This window comes from Megalobrama amblycephala, linkage group LG23 (genome assembly GCF_018812025.1).
Source record: "Megalobrama amblycephala isolate DHTTF-2021 linkage group LG23, ASM1881202v1, whole genome shotgun sequence".
NCBI classification, from domain to species: domain Eukaryota; kingdom Metazoa; phylum Chordata; class Actinopteri; order Cypriniformes; family Xenocyprididae; genus Megalobrama; species Megalobrama amblycephala.
Window position 1 is genome coordinate 27,705,000 of NC_063066.1, and position 23,314 is coordinate 27,728,313.

The 23,314-nt window shown below is 35.0% G+C and overlaps 3 protein-coding genes across 8 annotated transcripts in view; 1 reads left to right on the plus strand and 2 right to left on the minus strand.

Moving 5' to 3' along the window:
* The window catches only part of ctsf (cathepsin F), a 30,682-nt gene extending 15,390 nt beyond the window's left edge, over positions 1-15,292 (plus strand). The window contains exons 1-14 of one of the 2 annotated variants that reach the window (XM_048175685.1): positions 4,723-5,103; positions 6,002-6,121; positions 6,460-6,541; positions 6,753-6,811; positions 6,915-6,987; positions 7,666-7,779; positions 7,960-8,108; positions 8,425-8,521; positions 9,285-9,365; positions 9,470-9,589; positions 12,154-12,218; positions 12,549-12,639; positions 12,835-12,893; positions 14,308-15,292. In XM_048175685.1, coding sequence (XP_048031642.1) covers positions 4,867-5,103; positions 6,002-6,121; positions 6,460-6,541; positions 6,753-6,811; positions 6,915-6,987; positions 7,666-7,779; positions 7,960-8,108; positions 8,425-8,521; positions 9,285-9,365; positions 9,470-9,589; positions 12,154-12,218; positions 12,549-12,639; positions 12,835-12,893; positions 14,308-14,382 — 1,422 coding nt within the window. In that variant the 5' untranslated portion in view covers positions 4,723-4,866 and the 3' untranslated portion in view covers positions 14,383-15,292. Of the gene's footprint in view, positions 1-4,722; positions 5,104-6,001; positions 6,122-6,459; positions 6,542-6,752; positions 6,812-6,914; positions 6,988-7,665; positions 7,780-7,959; positions 8,109-8,424; positions 8,522-9,284; positions 9,366-9,469; positions 9,590-12,153; positions 12,219-12,548; positions 12,640-12,834; positions 12,894-14,307 lie in introns of those variants that run through there. The other variant, XM_048175686.1, reaches the window with a different exon arrangement.
* On the minus strand, positions 886-4,506 carry trpt1 (tRNA phosphotransferase 1). 2 transcript variants are annotated; one of them, XM_048175688.1, is made up of 8 exons: positions 4,259-4,506; positions 4,064-4,161; positions 3,268-3,349; positions 2,876-3,045; positions 2,223-2,400; positions 1,972-2,028; positions 1,763-1,873; positions 886-1,073 (listed from the first exon to the last, which is right to left on the minus strand). In XM_048175688.1, the coding sequence occupies exons 2-8, from the start codon at positions 4,118-4,120 to the stop codon at positions 1,051-1,053; spliced, it is 678 nt and encodes a 225-aa protein (XP_048031645.1). In that variant the 5' UTR covers positions 4,121-4,161; positions 4,259-4,506; the 3' UTR covers positions 886-1,050. The 2 variants fall into 2 exon arrangements, with proteins under 2 accessions (XP_048031645.1, XP_048031644.1); XM_048175687.1 differs by having other exon boundaries at positions 4,064-4,504.
* A 1,292-nt stretch (positions 15,293-16,584) lies between the features above and the next one.
* stox2b (storkhead box 2b) overlaps positions 16,585-23,314 on the minus strand; it is a 98,808-nt gene continuing 92,078 nt past the window's right edge. For all 4 annotated transcript variants that reach the window (XM_048176049.1, XM_048176048.1, XM_048176050.1 and 1 more), the window contains one exon: positions 16,585-20,205. In XM_048176049.1, the coding sequence (XP_048032006.1) occupies positions 20,016-20,205 (190 nt within the window). In that variant the 3' untranslated portion in view covers positions 16,585-20,015. The remainder of the gene's footprint in view (positions 20,206-23,314) is intronic.

The window sequence follows — 23,314 nt, forward strand, 5'->3', positions numbered from 1 at the left end:
GAAGTATACAGCCTTCAAATGCAACCTCTGGAGGATGCAGCCTTCGAAATGAGTAGCCTGTACAAATAGTTCAGACTATGTGCCAATATGTAGTTCATGCAGTGATATTTATATTTTATAACAGACCTATAGATTCGGATATTTTGGTAATGGCATTTATTCATGCAAAATAAAAGGCTGATAACTTGCACTTTGTGATTTAATTGCAGTTTTTGCCATTTCCAGATGTTGTACTTTAACAAACTCCTCCTAGAGCTTTAATCAGATCAGTGTCATATTTGGTCAGTCAAATCTAAAGGACTCTGGACTTTGTGATTGGGAAGATCTTGACTTTATGCTTAAGGGCGTGCCAGTTTCAGTTACAGTCATAGCGCCACCAGCTGGTAGCAGGAAGTGTGGAAAATACAAATGACTGACGTAGTCCACCTATATTTATATACTTAAAGCTGCAGTCCGCAACTTTTTTTTGTGTTAAAAATTTACAAAAAGTATATAATGAGAATATACAACATGAATCCATTTTCCAAACTGTGTTTTTGTCTTATCCTGAATCATTATGGTACACTTATAATAAGTGTTTATATTCTGACTAATTCAGACCGGACTGGTAGGACTCGCCGCAGAGTATCACAGTAACTGCGTGACTCGCCATAGACATACACAGAGAAAAGTAGTTCCGGCTAGTATGTTCCTCCGCAAGACGCGTGCAGTTCAAATCGCAGACAGCAGCTTTAAATGTGTATTGCCCACCATGCTGTTTTCCTAAAGCCACCGGGTGGTGGTGAGACAGGTGCAAGGACCCTTTCATCACTGCTTGCAGCTTTCATTTCTATTGTTCTTTTGATTCTGTGGTATAATCAACTGTTAATAAATAATATAGCCTGATTGTGCAAATGACATATTTTGTTGTTTTTATTTTGGTATTTCTTTTTAGAAGGACACATTCCACTTTAATGCTTTCAAAGGTTTAACTGAATGAACAAAAATCGAATGAACAAAAGTCGAATGAACATCTCCAGATCCTCTCCATCTTCAGATCCTCTCCAACAGCTAATGTAGTTCAATTTCACAAGCTGAAAGAAAAAAAAAATCCTTAATGATCTCTTAATATCAAATGCATATATTTAAGCTAATAAATATATTTAATTATGTATATAAGCTAAAAAAATAATTTAAATTTTTACTTAATTACAGTACATGGACACAAAATAAATCTGAATGAATGAAAATGAATGAGTTAAAGGGTTAGTTCACACAAAAATGAAAATTCTGTCATTAATTATTCACACTCTTGACATTCCATGTCAACCCGACTTTTGTTCATCTTTGAAAGACAAATGAAGATCTTTTTAATAAAATCTGATAGATTTCTGTCCCTCCATTTACAGCCTATGCAACTAACCCTTTCAAGCTTTAATATTTTTTATTTTATTTACAAATGTATTTATTATTTTACATAAACAAAGCTCTTGCATCACTCCATAAAATTGAGGTTATAAACCACTGGAGTCACATGGATTACTTTAATGATGTCTTTACTACCTTTCTGGGGCTTGAATGTCGTAGTTGCATAGGCTGTCAAAGGAGGGACAGAAAGATTTTCATCTCTCAGATTTCAGTAAAAAGATCTTCGTTTGCGTTCCGAAGATGAACGAAGGTCTTATGGGTTTGGAATGACATGAGGGTGAGTAAATGATGAATTTTCATTTGGGTGAACTAACCCTTAAAGTGACTTAATGGACTGGCAGTGAAAGTGACTCACGTGAGGGTTTTAGGCTTTGTACTCGAGAGAAATAGCATGGTGCTAACAACCCAGCAGCATCTCCAGGGGTCAACAGCACACCGTTCTCTGACCAGAAGAACTTAATCCCATCTGAACACCAACCAGAAGGAAAAGTGATCAAGCCTTCTACATTATAATTCTTAAATGTATTAAACTTTATACTGGTTTTAAAAATGATTTCTTATTACCTGACATAGCTTTCGCAACATCAATATACACAGCCAAATCGCAACTCTGTCTCATACCTATAAACAGGAAAAAAGCCATTGAACTGTAAATAACCTGAATTATGTATAAAGTGAATTGCATTTTTAAAAATCTGCTTCTCTACACATATATCTTGGTCTTGACTGCTTTTTGCTATCCAAATCTGTTGTGCATGAATGCATGCATAAACAAATACATCTCTAGAAAAGAATCTAATCTGCATGTCACTCACCACTGATGACTTTGCCCTCTCCAGGTAGGCCAGGTGCCAGGTGTATGTGAGTTCTGTTCATTCTGCTGAGGCCCTGACTGCGTATAGAGGGCCAGTATTTCATGTATGAACCATGAACAGCTTCTCTTGGATAGTCAGGATCATCAAGTGCTACCTCTTTCAACTCCAGATCTGTAACCTTGAAGAGACACATTCTAGGAGTTAAATAAATACCTAAATCATAGAATTTGCATTGTTTTTTTTTTTGTTTTGTTTTTTAAATTTAAAGAATCTGTCAGATTTACATTACATTTATTTATTTAGCAGATGCTTTTGTGTATAAACTAGATTAGTATATTATAAATTATATATACATACACATATAGGTACACCTGTTCAACTGCTCGTTAACGCAAATAGCTATTCAGCCAATCACATGGCAGCAACTCAATGCATGTAGGCATGTAGACGTGGTCAAGACGATCTGCTTTCTTGGCACACTTTGGGCCCTTAGTACCAATTACGCATTGCTTAAATGTAATTTATCATTGCCGACCATGTCCATCCCTTTACGACCAGTGTACCCATATTCTGATGTCTACTTGTCTACTTTAAACCTATATATATCTTAAATTAAGACTGTAGACTTTGCATGACATCTGAACCACACTGACTTGCACTGAGTGACCCTGATTGGCTCGTATCAGAAGACGACCATCTTCAGTGTGGTGGCAAAGCTTGAATCGCTGTTTGTCATTGGTGGCCACAACTCGCTCCACATCCTCCAATGAAAATGAGCGGAACTGCTGATGCGCGAGAAGTTCCTCCACATATACAAAGCCATCTGCAGACAAAGTCACATAAGAATTACAGACAGACAACAGGGAAAATAAAAGAACTAAATCTAAAACATGTGCTAAAGGAATTATAAGTGAATGAATCATTTTCTGTCTTGTCCAATAATAACAGGAATCATCTTCCACAAGAACTCCATTCCACACAAGACCCAAATAACTATTTTGTAAGCTGACAGGGTGTTATGAATTATACAATTATCACTTCTCACCCGAGTTCATCTGAAGACCCATCTTATTGGCACCGTGGCGTAATACATAAGTCAGAGATTTAGAAAGGCGCACATCTCTGTTCTGAAATACGCAAAAAACAGAAATATATAACAATTCATTACAATGCACAGACCCTTTCAAAACTTGACCACAGTAACTGGGCAGCTGACACAAAATACTGTCATTACTTTCACACTTAGGTGTGATCTTCTATGCTTTAACTATATAGAACATTTTGGTCAATATCTTGTATTGACAATGCAAGAGTCAAGCACTGTAAAGTCTACTCCAGTACACCCCAAAGACTTTAAATGAATTTAAGGTATGGACTTAAGGTGACAAATCATGTGTGAAAATGATTCACACATGCCTTATTAATCTTGACATTGTCATCCTGGAATATGGCCATGATACGTCTTCCTACATGGTTGTTTAAGAAATGGAAAGCTACACACTACATCAATTAGGGTTAAAAGAACTGTTCCCTAACATATTACATGCTAGAAACATAACAATCACTGCACTAATGATCCAGTCATTTGCCTATTTAAATCCAAACAGCGACTTTTTTTTGGCTGGACAGTGTACATTCATATACATTTGAACCCCAAATCTAGATTTTAGATCAATATTTAAATTAAACAAAAATGGCATAAAACTTAAGTTTTAAATGAAACCCCATATTAAGTAATTATGGTAAAATGATGACTACCATTGTAAATGTGTAATAATAATACTGTATTTTAAGAGGACCGCGTGTATTAAACATAAATGAATGAGCATTTCTCCTCCCACCTCTTCATTTCGGTTCCCTCGTCCCCTTCTTCCTCTCCCACGAGGTTGACAGTCCATTTGTGACGCACTTGTTGAGATAGTATCATTCACAAACACAGCTACACAAACACAGCTATATGGGCAACTGCAGTTACATTTGTTACGTATAATTCTTTACCTATAAACAACTAAAAGCATTTAACTTGGATAATTTACCTATACTACTAAAACTGTATATTTAAACTCCTTTCGAAAAAAGCTTTTGTTGCTGAACTTCTCGTGTCGCTAACACACGGACCAGAGAAAAATAGAGAAGCAGCCAATAATGAGACCATTCACCCATTGACCAACAGGGGGCAGTAAAGACATTATTATTTTATATTTCCTGAGGTCGTACGCCGTCTAGCGGTGGTGACTGCACCGAATTATATTTTTGATGAGATATGAATTTTCGATTAAAAAAAAAGAAAAAGATAAAATGATTTAAGTATAAATTTAAAAAAATGTTGGAAATACTTCCGTTACCTACCTACATATTGAAAAGAAATGTTTCCTTTGGTAACCAATAACTGTCTTATAATAATTACAAGCAAGCAATTATTATTATTATTATTATTATTATTATTATTATTATTATTATTATTATTAAGCTTTTGAAGAAACATGTCCCGCCCCCACACAGAGGGGCATCTTCAGTCTTCCATCTTTGTGCGGGGAGGCTCGTACTGAACTGCCGTGTGGAGCAACAAAACACTGCAGGCTTACGATCTAAAAACAAAGACCTGATAGATCGTCGCTGCTTTCAGTTCCAAGAGCTCGACAACATGTACTTTAACCGCGGTTACCCTGTCATCGCTTGCTACGTCCTGGTCGCTTTGGTTCTGGGTATAGAAGATGGCCCAGATCGCCCAGTTATCGGAGCTCCGGGATCGCCGGTCCGTCTGTCGGAATCAGACCCGGGGGTCATGAAAGCAGTGAAATTTGCCGAGGAACGATATAATATGGGATCCAACACGATGCACATACGCCGTGTTAGCAAAATCCTTTCGGCCAGTAAACAGGTAGAATTAATATCTAATATCTACAACGTTATGCAAAGCCATTATAGCCTACAATTCTGCATACAATAACTGTATACAGAATATAATTATGTCTATTATTGTTGATATTTATTATGGTTAATGTTTTATGTATTATGAGTTATTTATTTTCGCTATTCCGATACTGGACATGGAGTTTATTATAAGGAGTTATTTTTACCGCATTCATGTGATTAGACGTAAACAAGCTCAGTGCGTGCGCAGAGGCCTCAAATACATAACAGTGAGCGGATTAAGCAGCACAACACTGCGCGCCTTTTGCGCAGTAGTTTATTACAGTAGATAAAAGAAATGCTGCGCAATTATTAACATTTACCAAAGTTTTTAGGACGGTGTATTTAAAGGTCGTTTAAAGCCCACTGTTCTATAAATACCACAAATTCGTGCGGTTTGTGATATAATTGTTGTGTGTAACAAAATGTATTTTGGTACATAAAGTATTAGAAGGTAATCGTTATCTAGTAAATATATGTAACTAAATACATATATGGGCACGCTTAAATGCATTAGTTAACAAGAACAAGAATGAATTTTTTTTTGCATTTATTTATCGTAGTTAATGTTAATCTCAGCATTTACTACTATATTTTTATCATCAGAAATGTTATCTGTTAACATTAGTTAATACACTAAAGTAACACGAACATTTACTAAAACAATAACAAAAGTTGCTGTTAAATTATATTGCACATTGTTAGTTTATGTTAGTTAATTAATTAACTGATGGTAACAAATGAGAAATTATTGTAAAGTATTACCAAGATTTCTTTATTTAAGTGTAATTTGACAGAGCCATAGTTATTCCCTTATTCAAAAAGAGTGATTTGTGTCTTTGGTTTCTGTTCTGTGTCTTCCACAGCTGGTGAAAGGTATTCGGTACAGTATTATGGTAGAGATTGGAAGCACTCAGTGTAAGAAATCCCTAGAGCTGAGCACTGTGGACAACTGTGATTTTTTCCAAGAGCCCCACAAACAGAAGGTGAGCAAAGACTAATCCTTAATCCATATAAAACGTCACTACTCAGTGTCTGTAATGGCAAACTCTGCTGTTGGTTAAAAAAACAACAACATCAAAACGTACATTGCTTAATAGTCAATATACAATGTAAAATACAGTACATTTAGGGTGGGATTTTTTTTTGTTTGTTGTTGGATTGCATGCAATTTTGATTTCATGTTCAAAATAAGCAGTAGCACAAATTCAGTATGATAACCCGACATTTTGAACCTGCCAATTTGCTGCAAACACATGCTGTTCTTAGAAATTTACTATGCACATCCTCTCCTAAATCACACAAATTCTCTGTCTCTCCACAGACGGAGGTTTGTTTGTTTGAGGTTTGGGACATTCCCTGGGAAAATAAATCCACCCTACTTAAACAGAAATGCGAGCCTGCGGGTCAGTAGCCTGGGACAGATGGCAGATCTGTCTGCCTCATGTAGTCCAAATTGTCTTCATCACATGATATACTGCAGTGGTGTAAAACAGGGACATGCATACTCATTATGTTTTAAGACAGGATTTAAAGTTATTTTTATCATGCATCCAATTTTAATTGTTTTCTACCCAACATGCATTTGTAGTTACCTTGATATTTTTTATGTCTTAGTTTCAAAGGAGCTCAAAAAGGTTGCATCTGTACCCCTAACCCATGGCAAACCCATGAAGGTAATGCAAAGTACACTTAAAATATATCATAAAATATTTGCAAAAGTTAATTAAATATTTGTGAGCTTTTCAAGATGCCTCACTTTTTTATTGCTGTTTTCAGGAAACTGTGGAGCTTCTGACCCTGTTTAAAAACTTTATGATCACATATAACCGAACATACAGCTCCCAAGAAGGTAAGACACAAATATACATTACCATTCAAAAATTTGGGATCAGTAGGATTTTTGTTTTGAAAGAAATTGTTGTTTTTTTATTCAGAAAGGATGCATTAAATTGATCAATTTAAAGACAGTAAAGACATTTATAACATTACAAACATTTCTATTTCAAATAAATGCTGTTCTTTTTAACTTTTTATTCAAAGAATCCTGGAAAAAAGTGTCACAGTCACTGAAGACTGGAGTAATGATTCTGAATAAATACATTTTAAAATATATTACAATAGAAAACAGTTATATTAAGTTGTAATAATATTTCACAATATTGTTTGTGATCATATTAATGACATTAATGATCATATTAATGCAGTCTTGGTGAGACTAAGAGACTTCCAAAAACATTAACAAATCTTACTGACCCTAAAACTTTGAACGGTAGTGTACTTTAGATTACAATGAATTTGCCACACCTGTACATTTTACAGTGAAATTGCTCAGATACTCATAAATAGTAATACTAATAAACAAGTGATAGTTTGTAGTTGTTATTAATGTATCATGTATTAATGTGTAATACCCATCACATGGATACCGTAATAGTTTTTTATAGTAGTATGTCATTTAATGGCTGTTTGTATTGCACATACACAATTAAAAGTCCTTTATTAACCATTGATCCATTAAACTCCACAGAGGCAGAGAAGCGTTTGCGCATTTTCCAGGAGAATATGAAAACGGCACAAACGCTACAATCCCTGGAACAGGGGTCAGCTGAGTATGGGGTCACCAAATTCAGTGACCTCACAGGTATGTTTATGGATTTTTAGATTCTCATTTATTGCTCAGGAAAATATGGGAAAAAAGAGTGTCCAGTTTTACAGTGACAAGACCAGAATCATAATTTTTTTACTTTTTGCATTCCTGTTATCCCAAAAACACACACGTGCAAGGCTCTCTAATATGTACTAATCATATTGATGTGTGTAGAGGATGAGTTCAGAATGATGTACCTGAACCCAATGCTGAGTCAGTGGACTTTGAAGAAGGAGATGAAGCCAGCAACCCCGGCCAGTAAGGCCGCTCCTGACAGCTGGGACTGGAGGGACCACGGGGCGGTCAGCCCTGTAAAGAATCAGGTATGACAGCTAGATTAGCATTAATCAGTGGGTGTAATTGAATGAAGCATATATATATATATATATATATATATATATATATATATATATATATATATATATATATATATATATATATATATATATATATATGCTTTTAGTTGCTACTGTACACTCAAAGTGTTTACAATGGGATGAGGGGTCATTGAATTAAGATTAAGATGATGAATAATGAGTGAATCAGTGAAATACAAATGCTTTATATGTCTGCAGAATAAACTTAAATAAAGTTGTTTATTATAATTGTTTAAAAAGTTTAATGGACTGTCTGTTGCAGGGCATGTGTGGCTCTTGCTGGGCATTTTCTGTGACTGGAAACATCGAGGGACAGTGGTTCAAGAAAACTGGACAGCTGCTTTCCCTGTCTGAGCAGGGTAAATATAAACTACACTACCGTTTAAAAAAAGGGGGCAGTAAGATGTTTGTTTTGAAAGAAATTAATTTTTTTTTATTCAGCAAAGATGCATTAAATTGATCAAAAATGACACAAGACAATTATATTTTGACCAAAGATTTCTGTTTCAAAAAATTGCTGTTCTTTTGAGCTTTCTCTTCAAAGAATTGTGGGGGGAAAAATTCACGGTTTCCACAAAAAATTAAGCAGCATAACTGATTTCTAATATAATATATAGAGGGATCATGACACTGAAGACTGGAGTAATGATCCTGAAAATCCAGCTTTACATAACAGGAATAAATTACATTTTAAAATATATTCAAATACAAAACAGTTATTTTGAATTGTAGTAATATTTCACAATTTGTTTTTACTGTATTTTTAATCAAATAAATGCAGCCTTGGTGAAGAGAAGAGACTTCTTTCAAAAACAAAAAAAACAAATCTCACCGAAACTAAACTTCTGAAAGGCAGTGCAGTTTTTTCCTCAAAAACGAAGAAATGTTTCTTGTTTGAGAAGACTTGCCACCACTATGCTAGGGTGATGTGGAAAAGGAATAGCAAACCTCTCCTTAACAAGCTGCATGATTTAGTGCCATTATTGTCCATATCACAAATGCCACCAGATGAATGCCTTGCCTTAGCAAACACCATAAATAACATGAAATAAAACAGGAATTATTGTATAAAGTGTTATTCTCAATGTGAATTTAACAAATTCATTTGTTTGCTCATCACAGAATTAGTGGACTGCGATAGGCTGGACCAAGCATGTGGAGGTGGGCTGCCATCTAACGCTTATGAAGCCATTGAGAAGCTTGGTGAGAAAACCTGGCGGTCATTCCCTAGAAAGCAAATAACTTATAGGGAATCTGTAAGAGTAAACATATCCTATATAACTGTGCTTTTTCTTTTACCCCTAAAGGAGGTCTTGAGACAGAAACAGACTACAGCTATACAGGACACAAGCAGAGCTGTAATTTCTCTACAGGGAAGGTGGCTGCCTACATTAACAACTCTGTAGAGCTGCCCAACGATGAAAACGGTGAGTGAAAGAGATGAAAATATGAGGGTAGAACTAGAGATGTGTCAGTAAACACAAGTGAATTAAAGACATTAAAAAAACACTGATGGAAATACCTGCATGAGAGGAAATTAAAGCAGGAAATTAAAAATATCAATTTTTAATTAGAATATTTGGAAAGAAATATGAGCTATAAGCTAATCTTACTTAAATGTGAATAAATGGTACCATTCATAGTTACAGTGGGTACGGAAAGTATTCAGACCCCCTTAAATTTTTCACTCTTTGTTATTTTGCAGCCATTTGCTAAAATCATTAAAGTTCTTTTTTTTTCCTCATTAATGTACACACAGCACCCCATATCGACAGAAAAACACAGAATTGTTGACATTTTTGCAGATTTATTAAAAAAGAAAAACTGAAATATCACATGGTCCTAAGTATTCAGACCCTTTGCTCAGTATTTAGTAGAAGCACCCTTATGATCTAATACAGCCATGAGTCTTTTTAGGGAAGATGCAACAAGTTTTTCACACCTGGATTTGGGGATCCTCTGCCATTCCTCCTTGCAGATGCTCTCCAGTTCTGTCAGATTGGATGGTAAACGTTGGTGGACAGCCATTTTTAGGTCTCTCCAGAGATGCTCAATTGGGTTTAAGTCAGGGCTCTGGCTGGGCTATTCAAGAGCAGTCACGGAGTTGTTGTGAAGCCACTCCTTCGTTATTTTAGCTGTGTGCTTAGGGTCATTGTCTTGTTGGAAGGTAAACCTTCGGCCCAGTCTGAGGTCCTGAGCACTCTGGAGAAGGTTTTCATCCAGGATATCCCTGTACTTGGCCGCATTCATCTTTTCCTCGATTGCAACCAGTCGTCCTGTCCCTACAGCTGAAAAACACCCCCACAGCATGATGCTGCCACCACCATGCTTCACTGTTGGGACTGTATTGGACAGGTGATGAGCAGTGCCTGGTTTTCTCCACACATACCGCTTAGAATTAAGGCCAAAAAGTTCTATATTGGTCTCATCAGACCAGAGAATCGTATTTCTCACCATCTTGGCAAACTCCATGCGGGCTTTCATGTGTCTTGCACTGAGGAGAGGCTTCTGTCAGGCCACTCTGCCATAAAGCCCCGACTGGTGGAGGGCTGCAGTGATGGTTGACTTTCTACAACTTTCTCCCATCTCCCGACTGCATCTCTGGAGCTCAGCCACAGTGATCTTTGGGTTGTTCTTTACCTCTCTCACCAAGGCTCTTCTCCCCCGATAGCTCAGTTTGGCCGGACGGCCAGCTCTAGGAAGGGTTCTGGTCGTCCCAAACGTCTTCCATTTAAGGATTATGGAGGCCACTGTGCTCTTAGAAACCTTAAGTGCAGCAGAATTTTTTTTGTAACCTTGGCCAGATCTGTGCCTTGCCACAATTCTGTCTCTGAGCTCTTCAGGCAGTTCCTTTGACCTCATGATTCTCATTTGCTCTGACCTGCACTGTGAGCTGTAAGGTCTTATATAGACAGGTGTGTGGCTTTCCTAATCAAGTCCAATCAGTATAATCAAACACAGCTGGACTCAAATTAAGGTGTAGAACCATCTTAAGGATGATCAGAAGAAATGGACAGCACCTGAGTTAAATATATGAGTGTCACAGTAAAGGGTCTGAATACTTAGGACCATGTGATATTTCAGTTTTTCTTTTTTAATAAATCTGCAAAAATGCCAACAATTCTGTGTTTTTCTGTCAATATGGAGTGCTGTGTGTACATTAATGAGAAAAAAAAATGAACTTAAATGATTTTAGCAAATGGCTGCAATATAACAAAGAGTGAACAATTTAAGGGAGCCTGAATACTTTCCGTACCCACTGTATAACACATTAGCCCCTGGGTTCACAGACAAGCCTCCAGTCTAGTACCAGACTGAAATGCATGTTTAAGCTATTTTAACTGGAGGCAACTTGAACTGACATATCTTAAAATATGTCAGTGCTATTGTTTTGTCTCAAGATGCACACCAGTAATGTATTTTTTTTCTAAGGCACGTTTCTAATTTGTGTAAAAATTTGGGGTCGGTTAGATTTTTTTTTTTTTTTTAATGCTGCTCACCTAGGCTGCATTTATTTGATAAATTACAGTAAAATTGCACAGTAAAATTGTTTTCTATTTGAATATATTTTAAAATATTATTGATTCCTGTGATGGTAAAGCATCATTACTCCAGTCTTCAGTGTCACATGATCCTTCAGAAATCATTCTGATATGCTGATTTGCTGCTCGAGAAACATTTCTTATTGTTGAAAACAATTGTTCTGCTTATTTGTGTGGAAACAGATTTTTTCATGATTCTTTGATGAATAAAAAGTTAAAAAGAGCAGCATTTATTTGAAATATAAATCTTTTGCAACATTATAAATTTCTTTGCCGTCAAGTCAGTTGAATGCATCTTTGTTGAATAAAAGTATTAATTTTTTTTTTTTTTTTTTTTTTCTTTTTTTTAAAAAAAAGCAATTGTACTGACCTCAAACATTTAAATGGTAGTGTGTGTTTCCAGTCTGTCTTTTAATCTAAAATGTCTTGATTCTTATCACGTCTTGTAGAGATTGCTGCTTGGTTGGCTGAGAATGGTCCAGTGTCTGCTGCCCTCAATGCTTTTGCCATGCAGGTAACATAAATGCACCATGGAGCTGCTTCATTGGAAAAATATACTGTTAGTGTGCATAAATGTGTTATGTAAGTATATTGCCCTATAATGTTCTGAGCACTCAAAGTTTGTAGTACACTTCAGCATACTATACAACAGTTGAACGTACAGCGTGTAATAATGAGAGATATAATTAGATAAGAAAACAGTTTAAAAAACAGCAGCACACATTTCTGGTGCTAAAGTAGATTCAAGCATACATATGTCTGGTACTTCAAAAACAAAATGCTGTTTTACCTGGTTACTTGCTGAAGTTGCCCTTTTTAAACATTTTGTTGATCTTGTCTTTAGTTCTACAGAAAGGGAGTGTCTCATCCTCTAAAAATCTTCTGCAACCCCTGGATGATTGATCATGCTGTGCTGCTCGTGGGATTTGGACAACGTGAGTTATATTGATTTAAATAGCTTGTACTGATACGGATCTAAACTTCAGGCATTTAATGGCAAGGCTTTGCAAATGACCGTTTCAAAATAGACATTTACAGCAATGTAGAATCAAGCAACAGAGTTGCATAGTGCTCAAAGTATAGTTCTGAAGTATAGTACCGAGTATAGTTTTTTCTGCTTTTGTGTGCAGGTAATGGCGTTCCATTCTGGGCCATCAAAAACAGCTGGGGAGAGGACTATGGAGAGCAGGTATGAAAAACAAATCACCTGAATGTGCAATATCATGTGCTACAAATAAAATAAGTTCTGCTTGTATCTCGGTCACACACACCATATATTAAGAAAATAGCAGAGATCATTATTATATGAAAAAATTAATACTGCATGGCCTCTGTAGACATTCATTCTTGACTGATGCTGGGGAAAACAAACACTGATGTTTTAAAGTGCCCCTATTATGCTTTTTCAGATATCACCTTTTATGTAGTTTGTAATATAGCTGTTTGTGAATCTAAAAGGTCTACAAAATTTCAAAGATCAAAGTGCATGAAATAATAAAGTTATTGTCTCCCAAACGAAAGAAAGTTACTATTCTGAACTGCCTGAAATGAGTCGTCAGTAATTCCAGTCTTGCTTCCTGCTCAAACCTACGTTGGTTTGTTACAAATGTGCATAGTGCCAGCCTATGGTCTTCACTGGCTGCCCGTGAACAACATCTACTTTGACCCTCAAACACTGTAGATGTAGCTGAGACTGGAGTTAGGTTCATGTTGTTGACATGTCGAGAAGATGCAGATCCAGAGTTGAAATTCAGATATAGTAATGGGTGTTTCTTTTCCGACACGTGCTGTAAGCGGTCGACCTCTCAAAACAGACTCGGCCATCTGACCAATCAGACCAGACTTTCAAAAAGGAGGGGTTAAGAGAGACCAAATCCTTTATCGAACTGTTTCAGACAATGTAAGAAAAGAAGTTAAAGGGTTAGTTCACCCAAAATTCTGTCATTAATTACTCACCCTCATGTCATTCCACACCCGTAAGACTTTCATTCATCTTCGGAACACAAATTAAGATATTTTTGATGAAATCTGATGGCTCAGTGAGGCCTGCATCGCCAGCAAGACAGTTAACCCTTTCAATGCCCAGAAAGCTACTAAAGATGTATTTAAAACAGTTGAAACAGTGGCATTAGAAAGTTTTAGTTGTCTTGCTGGCAATGCAGGCCAATGGATTTTATGAAAATATCTTAATTTGTTTTCCGAAGATGAATGAAGGTTTTACAGGAGTGGAGCGATGTGAGGTTGAGTAATTAATGACAGAATTTTCATTTTTGGGTGAACTAACCCTTTAATGTTGCAGTGTATATTGTGAGAGAATTAAACCTATTGTAAGAGACCTCCAGAACAAACTTTGGAACTTTTAAAATAGCTTAATATGGCACACTTAAACATGTTTTGATTGTTAGAAAATTATTAATGGAAAAGGATCTATAAATTGTGTTATTTGCAATCAAAGTATAACATTACTTATACATGTAGACTTTTCGCCAAAATCATCACACATCAATTCTTAAAAACATTTGGTCCTGCTCCTAACTTATAAGTATGTCTGTAGACTATGTAATGTCTATTATCACAAAGTTTTTTCTATATTTATTTTATAGGGTTACTATTACCTGTACAGAGGATCCAGACTGTGTGGAATCAACAAGATGTGCTCATCTGCAATTGTGAATTAGACGCACACACACACACACACACACACACACACACAAAAAGCATGGATACAGAAACATTTCACTCATGAACATGTGATGGTTCTGTACAGAAGTTCGTCATCATGTGACCTGTGAACACAATAGTGCAAAACACATTCTTCTGAACATATTTTATCCATATAAGCACATAATAATTCTCAGTAGCTCAAATATGTGAAGTATTTCTCTTGCGGTCGTGTACTTTAGTTATCAGTCCTTCCTTTTGCTGTCACAAGCATGCTAGACAGCCATTCCATTCAGAATAGCTGAATTTAACATACATTACCTCAGATCCACATGTGCAGTGATGACACAGCAAATAACCAAATAGCAAAGGAGGACAAGATAACAGCACATTGTTTACCATGATACTGATACAAACATTACATGTGTTGTGATTTTAGATAGGCAGTTTAGTTAAATATTTTGTGTTTTACTTTAGTTTTGTTATTCTGTATTTAATTATATAACTTAATTTAATTCCAAAACACTGAATTGAGCTTTGTGTGGTTTACTTTTAACTCTGCTGAATAGATTAGCAATTAACAATTTTTAACAGTGCATTTTAGATTTCTGAGTGCATTTTACAGAATATTTTTGAGCTACTAGTCTTCGAAACTACATTTTGACACTATGAATTTCCACAGTATATTGTGATCATTCCGTTAATGTAAGCGTGGCTCTTTTTACCCACACATCTTCCTTATTTTTGAGCTTATTTGGATGCATGGGAAAAAGTTGCTAATGCTTCTTCCAAACGCACAATGGAAGATTTGAGGTTTGATTTGTGGTAGAAAAGATGAATCTCTCAGTTGCTGCACTGTACTGTTCAAACCAGCTGTATCTCAAATGCATTATCAAACTTGTATTGCTGAATAAACTCCAAAATGTGTCTGTGGTGCTTTATTCTGTCATAACAGCCATGTTTTTGTAAGTTCACTAATCGAGCAATATTCATCTAGAAAAGGCTTAAATTAGTCTTACATTTCAGGCATTTCAAACTGCACAAAACACCCGAGATGAAAGCAATCGCAACAGGAAATGAAGCAAGAGCACTATGGTTAACCTCAGAGGTTTCTGATTTGTTTTGACACACTGGACTTGTGTTTCTTACAAAATATTACAGTTTTTTTACAATCACTAGGACCCATTTCTCAATACTTAGGTCACTTTTTCAAAACTCTTCACACGGTTCTCCTAACCAACTTTCATCTTAGCACAGCAGTTAATTATTTCACATTCAAAATGCACTAAATCTACCAAAACACTTCATTCATGTCTCAAATCAACTCATTCTTCCAGAACACTAGCAAAGTTTTTCACCCAGCAAACACTTTGTCAGTCATAAAACAGACCTAAAAAACACTAACATCAGGTAGCATTATACAGTGTTTTCATATTTCTTAAAAGAAGAATAACACTCTCCATTGTGTATAATTCACTGCAGTTTGTTACATGAACCATGTTTATGTAACAAAATTATTCCCGAAGTTTTCCCATTTGAATGGATATTGAAATTGAAAGACTAATGTGTAATTGTTTCATCTAATTGATAGTGTTTGATTTTTTTAGATTCAGAATATATTTCATTTCCATATTACTGTAGAAATGTAGCATTTTCAGTTTTGTATTGTTATTGTTTTGAACTTGATTTTAAACATTTTGAAAACAGTATGTAAGCATGTGCAAATTGGCCTGTAGGTACACCGAGTTTTGGCATTTGTTGTGTCAAAGTGAGAAAACAATTAATGTAATTTGAAAGATGTAGTCATTGAATCTATTTTGTGCCAAATATTATACACACACACACACACACACACACACACACACATACATATATATATATATATATATATATATATATATATATATATATATAAAATTAAAAAATAAAAAGCAGATCTTGAGGGAAAGATAAAGTTTAAGTTGTGCCAAAAAGATCAAGATTTGCATTGCTGTCCAAAGTCAGAAATGTTCATTTGACCATGTACTACCCTGAACCTTGCAGGAATTATTTTTTTTACATTTCTTAGGTGGAATACGTTTTGTCCAAGGTCAATGCTTTGAAGATTTTGTTGAGCGCTCTCTAGTGGTTATTTGTGGTAGTTTACCTTAATGCGACCATTCAAGCTTTGCAATTTTCATGACACCAAAGACTTAACATGGCATTGACCTCAACAGAGATTACACAGTTATAAACATGTCATGTTATTTTATTGTCTTAAAAAGTTACACAATCCCCAAGGGAGGGATTTAGTACACTAAAACATTTAACAGCACAACTACACAAATGGGGATTTTTTTTTTAATTTATAGACTTTACCAAAAAAAATCCCCCTTGTAGGTTTTTATACTTAGCTTGACAGATAGCCATCTCTTACAGAATGACATAATGTCACAATAAGGAACAATGTTATTGAGAACCATAAGAAATCCATCATGTTTAGGGAAGACATTTCATGGACTATCAGTATTTCGTATGAAATATGTTCATTATAAACAGAACATCCATTCGGATGATTTTTTCCTTTTTCTTTTTACAGTCACCAGAGAACAGGCATTAGTGCAAAAATGGTATAACAAGGTAGTCCTGGCTGCAGTTTATCCTTTTATTCGAGAGCGTGACATTTTACAGTCCTCTAGAACTCATGAGGGGACTCGTACTCTGACGAAATATGACAGACGTTCACTAAATGGAGCAGTGAACATCATTTCACAAAAGAAAAAAATCTATTCTTTCAGACTTATTAAATAAGTTATTTAAAAACGTAAGTCACTGATTCTTGAATACTGGGACAAAACAGGACACAGAACAAAATTTTATACCTCAAATAATTATTTTGTATTAACTTGCATATGTTCAGAGGCATTTACTTTGGCTTGGTTGCTGTTTTATAAATCATTTATATATAACTCATTCACAGGTCAATACTGTCAGTTATAAAATGTGTACTGTCATGATGCAACATGATTTGCTAGATTTGTCAGTATTTATGATACATATTTGAAATGATTAATGGCAAATATGAATTAAAAATAGACAAATCTAGCATTTAACTTTAAGAAGGAAGAAAATGACACTATCATAACCATATTTTGTTGACAAAACAACCACACAAGTTTTAATTGCAGTAGCCACTTTATTTTTTTTTTGCTGTTGCTACTAGGACTCTATAGGAAATGATCTAAAACTATCCCAAACAATTTTATTACAATCTGTAAGATGGCGAATTATGGTCAGGGAATAAGTATTATTACCTACATTAATTTTATATATAATAAAAAGTGTAATATTGTGTAATATTACAATTCAGTGTCACATTATCCTTCAGAAGTCATTCTAATATGCTGATTTGGTGCTCAAAAAAAAAACATTTCTTAAAGGTACACCATGTAAATTTTTTGTTTGTGCAAAACATGTTTTGTTTGCGCTTCGGCTCTGAGTGAGCGGATGAATATGACCCTTCACAATAGATAATTCTTTATAATGAAATAAAAATGAATGAAGTTCATGGCAATTTATCTGTTCAGAAAAATAACTTACTTGCCTTTTGATTAATAAAAACTATGATCTGATCAAATTTTTCGTGACCCCAATCCGATCCAAATCATTGAATATCGAGCAGCTGCCTATTCCGAGTCCCAATCCGATATTTGTATATTCCTAGTTGCTTGGTGCAGACTTCAAGTACATTGAAGTTATTAAAATCAATCCAATGATTGTATATATATATATATACACACACACACATTTATATGGGGAATTTGTGTAATATATATAAAAATGCTATACATTAATATATTAATAGTGGTTGGCAAATCAGCACTATTAATAATAACGGCATCTCCGCATCACTTTTACCACATTTCAAATCCCTCAGTTGTCACCATCTCCGAAAAGCCAAGCCAATGTCGATTCTCGTTTTATTACGAGCTGTCATATTTGTCTGTTTGGGAGATTTAGCTGCTCCATGTCAAACTTTCTTGCTTGTTGTGACAACTATAGCCTTTGCCACTTCCACACCATACTTGCTTCAAAGTAGCAGAGAAACTTTTCTCTACTTACAGATATGATGAGACACGTGCGGGCGAGTGACATGTACACAATTTCTCATGAAAACACGTTTTGGAAGAAGGTTTGATGATGTATTGACTAATTTAACTGTTGTTAATTTTGAACAAAAAAAAGTTACATAGTGTACCTTTAATATCGTTTAAAAAGTTGTACTGCTTATTTGAAACAGAAATGTTTTGTACTATTATACATTTCTATTGTCACTTTTTATCAATTTAATCCTTGCTGAATAAACAAATCTTTTTTACATTAGTGGTATTACATTATATATTCTTTAAATAATTTTTCAAAACTATTCACCAGATAAAATTGACATGTTTTGCCCCACATCTCAAGAATCAGTGAAATATTGTTCTATTCCATGAATTTGTGAACTAAAAGAACTGAAAAAAGTAATTGGAATAATAATAATAGTAATCATAATAACAAATAATAATAGTATATGTTATTATAAAACATAATAACAACAATGGACATATCAGAGATATGAAGTTCTAAATTATCCACTCTATATGGGTCCTATATGATTCCAAACTCTACACAAGTCTCCTCTCTGTTACAATGAGATTCGGCTCTAATAGTATGAGAACAGTAGGTTACTAACGCTTTATGATCGAGATGTGATTGAAAAGCACTAGCAGTACATTCACAGTTTGCAAGCTGATAGTGGTTTGTCTAATACAGCGGACCTGGGGTGGGGGGTGGATGTCACTCTTGTCTCCCTCTACGACTGTACAAATAGTGGAGGTAGCAATGTGTGTATTCTGTGTCGTCTAGTAGTTGAGCACCTGGTTAAAAGAGAAAATTGAGAGAAAAAAAAATGGATTCCAACTTTTTTTTTTTTTTTTTTTTTAAAGAATAACGGTCCATTCATTGAGAAAGCACCAGTAATATTTAAATTGGTATTTTCTTCTAAACAAATAATGCCTTGATGGTGGTATGTTTTGTTAAGTTTCAATAAACTACAAACATCCCAGAAAAATCTCAGGACAGTGGACGATACACAAGGATGCAGTAAAAGGATTCCAGTGGAAACAGATGAGCTTGTTCAGAATTCCAAGGAGATTATCGTGGCCTTCAAGTTACGGCCAGCAAATATGAGACAGTAAGTCAGCAGAGTTCAGAGGGACCTGAGCGTACAGAATGAAAACGCTAGACACAGCGATGAATGAATAGGCAGAGGCAACGCAGCCAAGTTTGGATCAGAAGACAGTTAAGACCCGTAGTGGATACATTAAGCTATAAAGGACACCTACAAATGAGTTTGATCAAGGATTTTATCCCAAATGTGACCGCAGATCATCGTAAATTTAGTCCTAATGAAGTGACGTGTTTGTCTGCAGCAGTATTTGTTACAAATATCAAATATCAAAAAAAAAAAAAAAAAAAAGAAAAGTAAAAGATACCTCCAGTGAACTGCTTTTTCTGAAACATGTCTCTATTTGAAATTACAGCTGGAACAGGCGTCACACGAGCTCAGAAGGTCCAGCCTGTAAGATTGTAACAGTCCTGGTGAAGTTCAGTTTAACAGTCCCCATCACTACACACTGGTGATGGAGGCCTGTTTCTCCGTGCGGTTGGCGGGCGGCTCACGGATGGTACGGAAGCTGGGGGGCTGGTAGGGAGGCGGGGGTCTTTTGGTGCCAATGTGTCCTGGACTCAAAGCCATATTCTGACGCCTGCTATTTTCCACATTACTCGAGGTGTTCGAAGCAAGACTTTCCCGTGTGCTGAAGCAGTACAGAAGGACAGAAAGGGAAAAAGAATGAAAGTGTTATGAAGAAAGCAGAAATGGAAAATTGATTAGTAACATGCTGAAAGAGGAACACAGATGGGAGTTAATCAAAGATTAACAATCGCAATCTTGTTATTAGTGTTGATCAAGGTTGTGCACTATTCAGGGCTGCATTTCCCAAAAGCATTGTAAGCCTAAGTTGATCGTAGAGACCATTGGTGGCAATTTTTCTACAATCAACTTAGTCTTACAATGCTTTTGGGAAACGCAGCCCAGAACTGAACTGAGAATGTCATTTTAATCCCAAATAAACTCCTGAATTTAAAGTTGCAAACAGGATGTAGATTTTGAATTTGACTACAAGAAGCAGAATTAAAATGGAATGAAATTCAAAATGGTGGCATATATAAATGTTCCTGTCAGTATCTATAATAGCAAGTCATCAGAAAACAATGTTTGTGGTGCTGTAAAGCAAAATTAAAATCTTTTAGAGAACTGTGATGATTTTTTCTTGAGCTTAGTTTAGAAAAATATGTCCAATATGTCAATAAGGGAAAAAAAGTACTCCTTATAACATGGAATAGATGTCAAAATGAATCATGTAATAATTTCTGTTTTGTCGCAAACACTGTATTGGAGTAATTAAATTCCTGCTGAGAGACTGTTGAATTTTTTTGCATTAAATTCTGGAAACCATGTGATTTTTCAGGATTCTTTGTGAAGTTAGAATGGAAAGAACATTTATTTCAAATAGTAACATTATAAACATCTTCACTGTCAGTTTTGCTCAAATTAATGCACCCTTGCTGAATAAAAGGGTTATTATTTTTAAAATACCCCCAAAACTTTAAACAGTAGTGATTGATAAATAAATAAATAATAAAGTATATATGTTTGAGACAAAACAGAAATGATTATACAAATGTTGTATTGGATTAATGAAGTTTGTTCTGAGTGACCGTGTTGAATTTCTTTGAATACCTTCATTTTAAATTCCAACTTCATTCAGTTCAATCATTTAATTGATACTAAATTAAAAGTAAATAGAAAAGAGAAAGGACAGTATGGAAGCTAAGAAAAAAAGGAAGTAAAATGAGAAATACAAACAGAATATTTATAAAAGGTTCATGGATTTCTATGTTGACTCTAAAAGCACCATGCCAATAAATGTTTCTCTCAAAGAGCCCAAACATGCCCAATGTAAGATGCAGGACTATATGCGAGAGGTTGTATAAACAAAAATCATCTGAAAATGTCACATTAATTGCTTTATTTTAAATGTGACTGATTAAATTTAGATTCCCCCTTTCAGATTTGGGCAATCAAATGCAAGTGGAATCCATTCAGATGACATACAGCTCAGCTTCACCTCTAGCTAGTTCATTCAGCTTTAAATAACCAGCACATATATTAAACATCAGTGTCATGATCAAATTTCAACCCATTCGAATATATCACTGTAAAAACTCAGATTTGATTGTTTTCATTGTTGTGTTTTATGTCTATTTTGTTTGTTATTAGTAGTATAATAACTAAAAAATTGTTTTTTTAAATGGATAACTAATGGATAACTAAAAAAATATATACATTTTATACATCACTGTAAAATAAATAAATAAATAAAACCCTGCAAACTCCTACATAAATAAATCCATTTTTATGGGTGTACCTATTAAAGGACTAATATAATAATATTCACATTGTTTTTTATAATGTTTAGGACAATAGTTGAGTATTTTTTGACATACCACTGTTTAAAACATACCATTTCCCTTTTCTATGATGTTTTGAACATGGCTTGCCACCAAAATGCAAGAAGGGAGAATGAAAACACAGGAAAGAACTGCACAAAAACAAATATATATACACACAGAAGGTAAAAACTACAACTGAACCACTGTATGAAAAACAACATACTTTAATTTGGGAAAAAACAAATAAAAAAATATCACAGTTAAAAACAAAATTAAACATGGGGGTAACATTTTGTTCCTCAAATGTTTGAAATGTCTCATCAGTCTTTTGGCACTAAGCGGGGTCACCGTCACTACAGTGGAGTGTTCTTACCACGCTCTGCCTCACAGGGTGACCTGAGTAACAGTACAGTGCTTGTTTATCTTCACCCAATCACTTTTTTTTTTTTTAAACACAGTCAACTTCATCAATTTCAGCAGTTCAAGATGTCTGATTTTTAAAACATGGTATATTCCCTCAAGTGGATATCACAAACTTCTTTATATCAATCTGGATGATGAGTCTTTTTTTTATTGTTGGATTTTTGCCTGCAAAACGGACTTTGCATCCAACTTTGCAAAGTGTTTTCTGAGTCAATATTATTGCACTGCAATATCTGAGCATGAAAACATCTACTGGAAGTTTGTAGTATGAGAAGTTTCAGACATTTGGAAGATGAGATCAAAGGGTTTGGGTGCAGGTTGAAAGGGAGGACAAGGATAACGTCAGGACATAAAGTTGCACAAGTTGCATCATGTGCTCAAGGCAATTTATTATTTAAGTAAGGCCTCAAACACATCAATAGATAAAGTGACAGAGATGTGCTTATCCATTTTATATTGTGATAATTTTGAGAACAGTGTTAATTAACCCAATGGATTTTGGTTGAGAACACACATTGCAACAATGCAGCCTTAAAATACAAACATAATGTTCATTTAGACAAAAATGACAAAAGGAGCACCCAAAACAACACATTTAAACAAAAAAATCTGTTTAAAAAACAAACAAACAAAAACAAACGGTGTAAACCCTTTTAAAGATTGCAGTTATAAAACTGGTAGTGGTTGACCTACATTAAGGTATATTAAGTACCTCTCACATGTTAGGGCCTCTCCCATTTTAGTGAAAACCTGATACATAGTGGAGTAGCATTAAACCCCCAAAATACTCTACGCAAGTATGAACCATTGCAAAATGTGTCATAAAGCAATTTGTAATGCAACGTGTAAAAGTCATTCTCATCACTTCTGCAAGGGCCACTATAGTGGGAAGTTATATTTCAGGTCAACTACTGTTGTGGCAGAACAACAATTTTAACAGTATCGTGCTAAGCAAGTAACAGTTAGTTAAACTGTTGACATATTTAT

Coding starts and splice junctions, on each gene's coding strand:
- trpt1 (XM_048175688.1), bottom strand. CDS start 4,120: ATGGACTGTCAACCTCGTGGGAGAGGAAGAAGGGGACGAGGGAACCGA. Junction 3,350..4,063: donor GAGGGAACCGAAATGAAGAG/GTGGGAGGAGAA, acceptor TGCGTATTTCAG/AACAGAGATGTGCGCCTTTC. Junction 1,074..1,762: donor ACAAAGCCTAAAACCCTCAC/GTGAGTCACTTT, acceptor TTTTTCTTTCAG/CTTGTGAAATTGAACTACAT.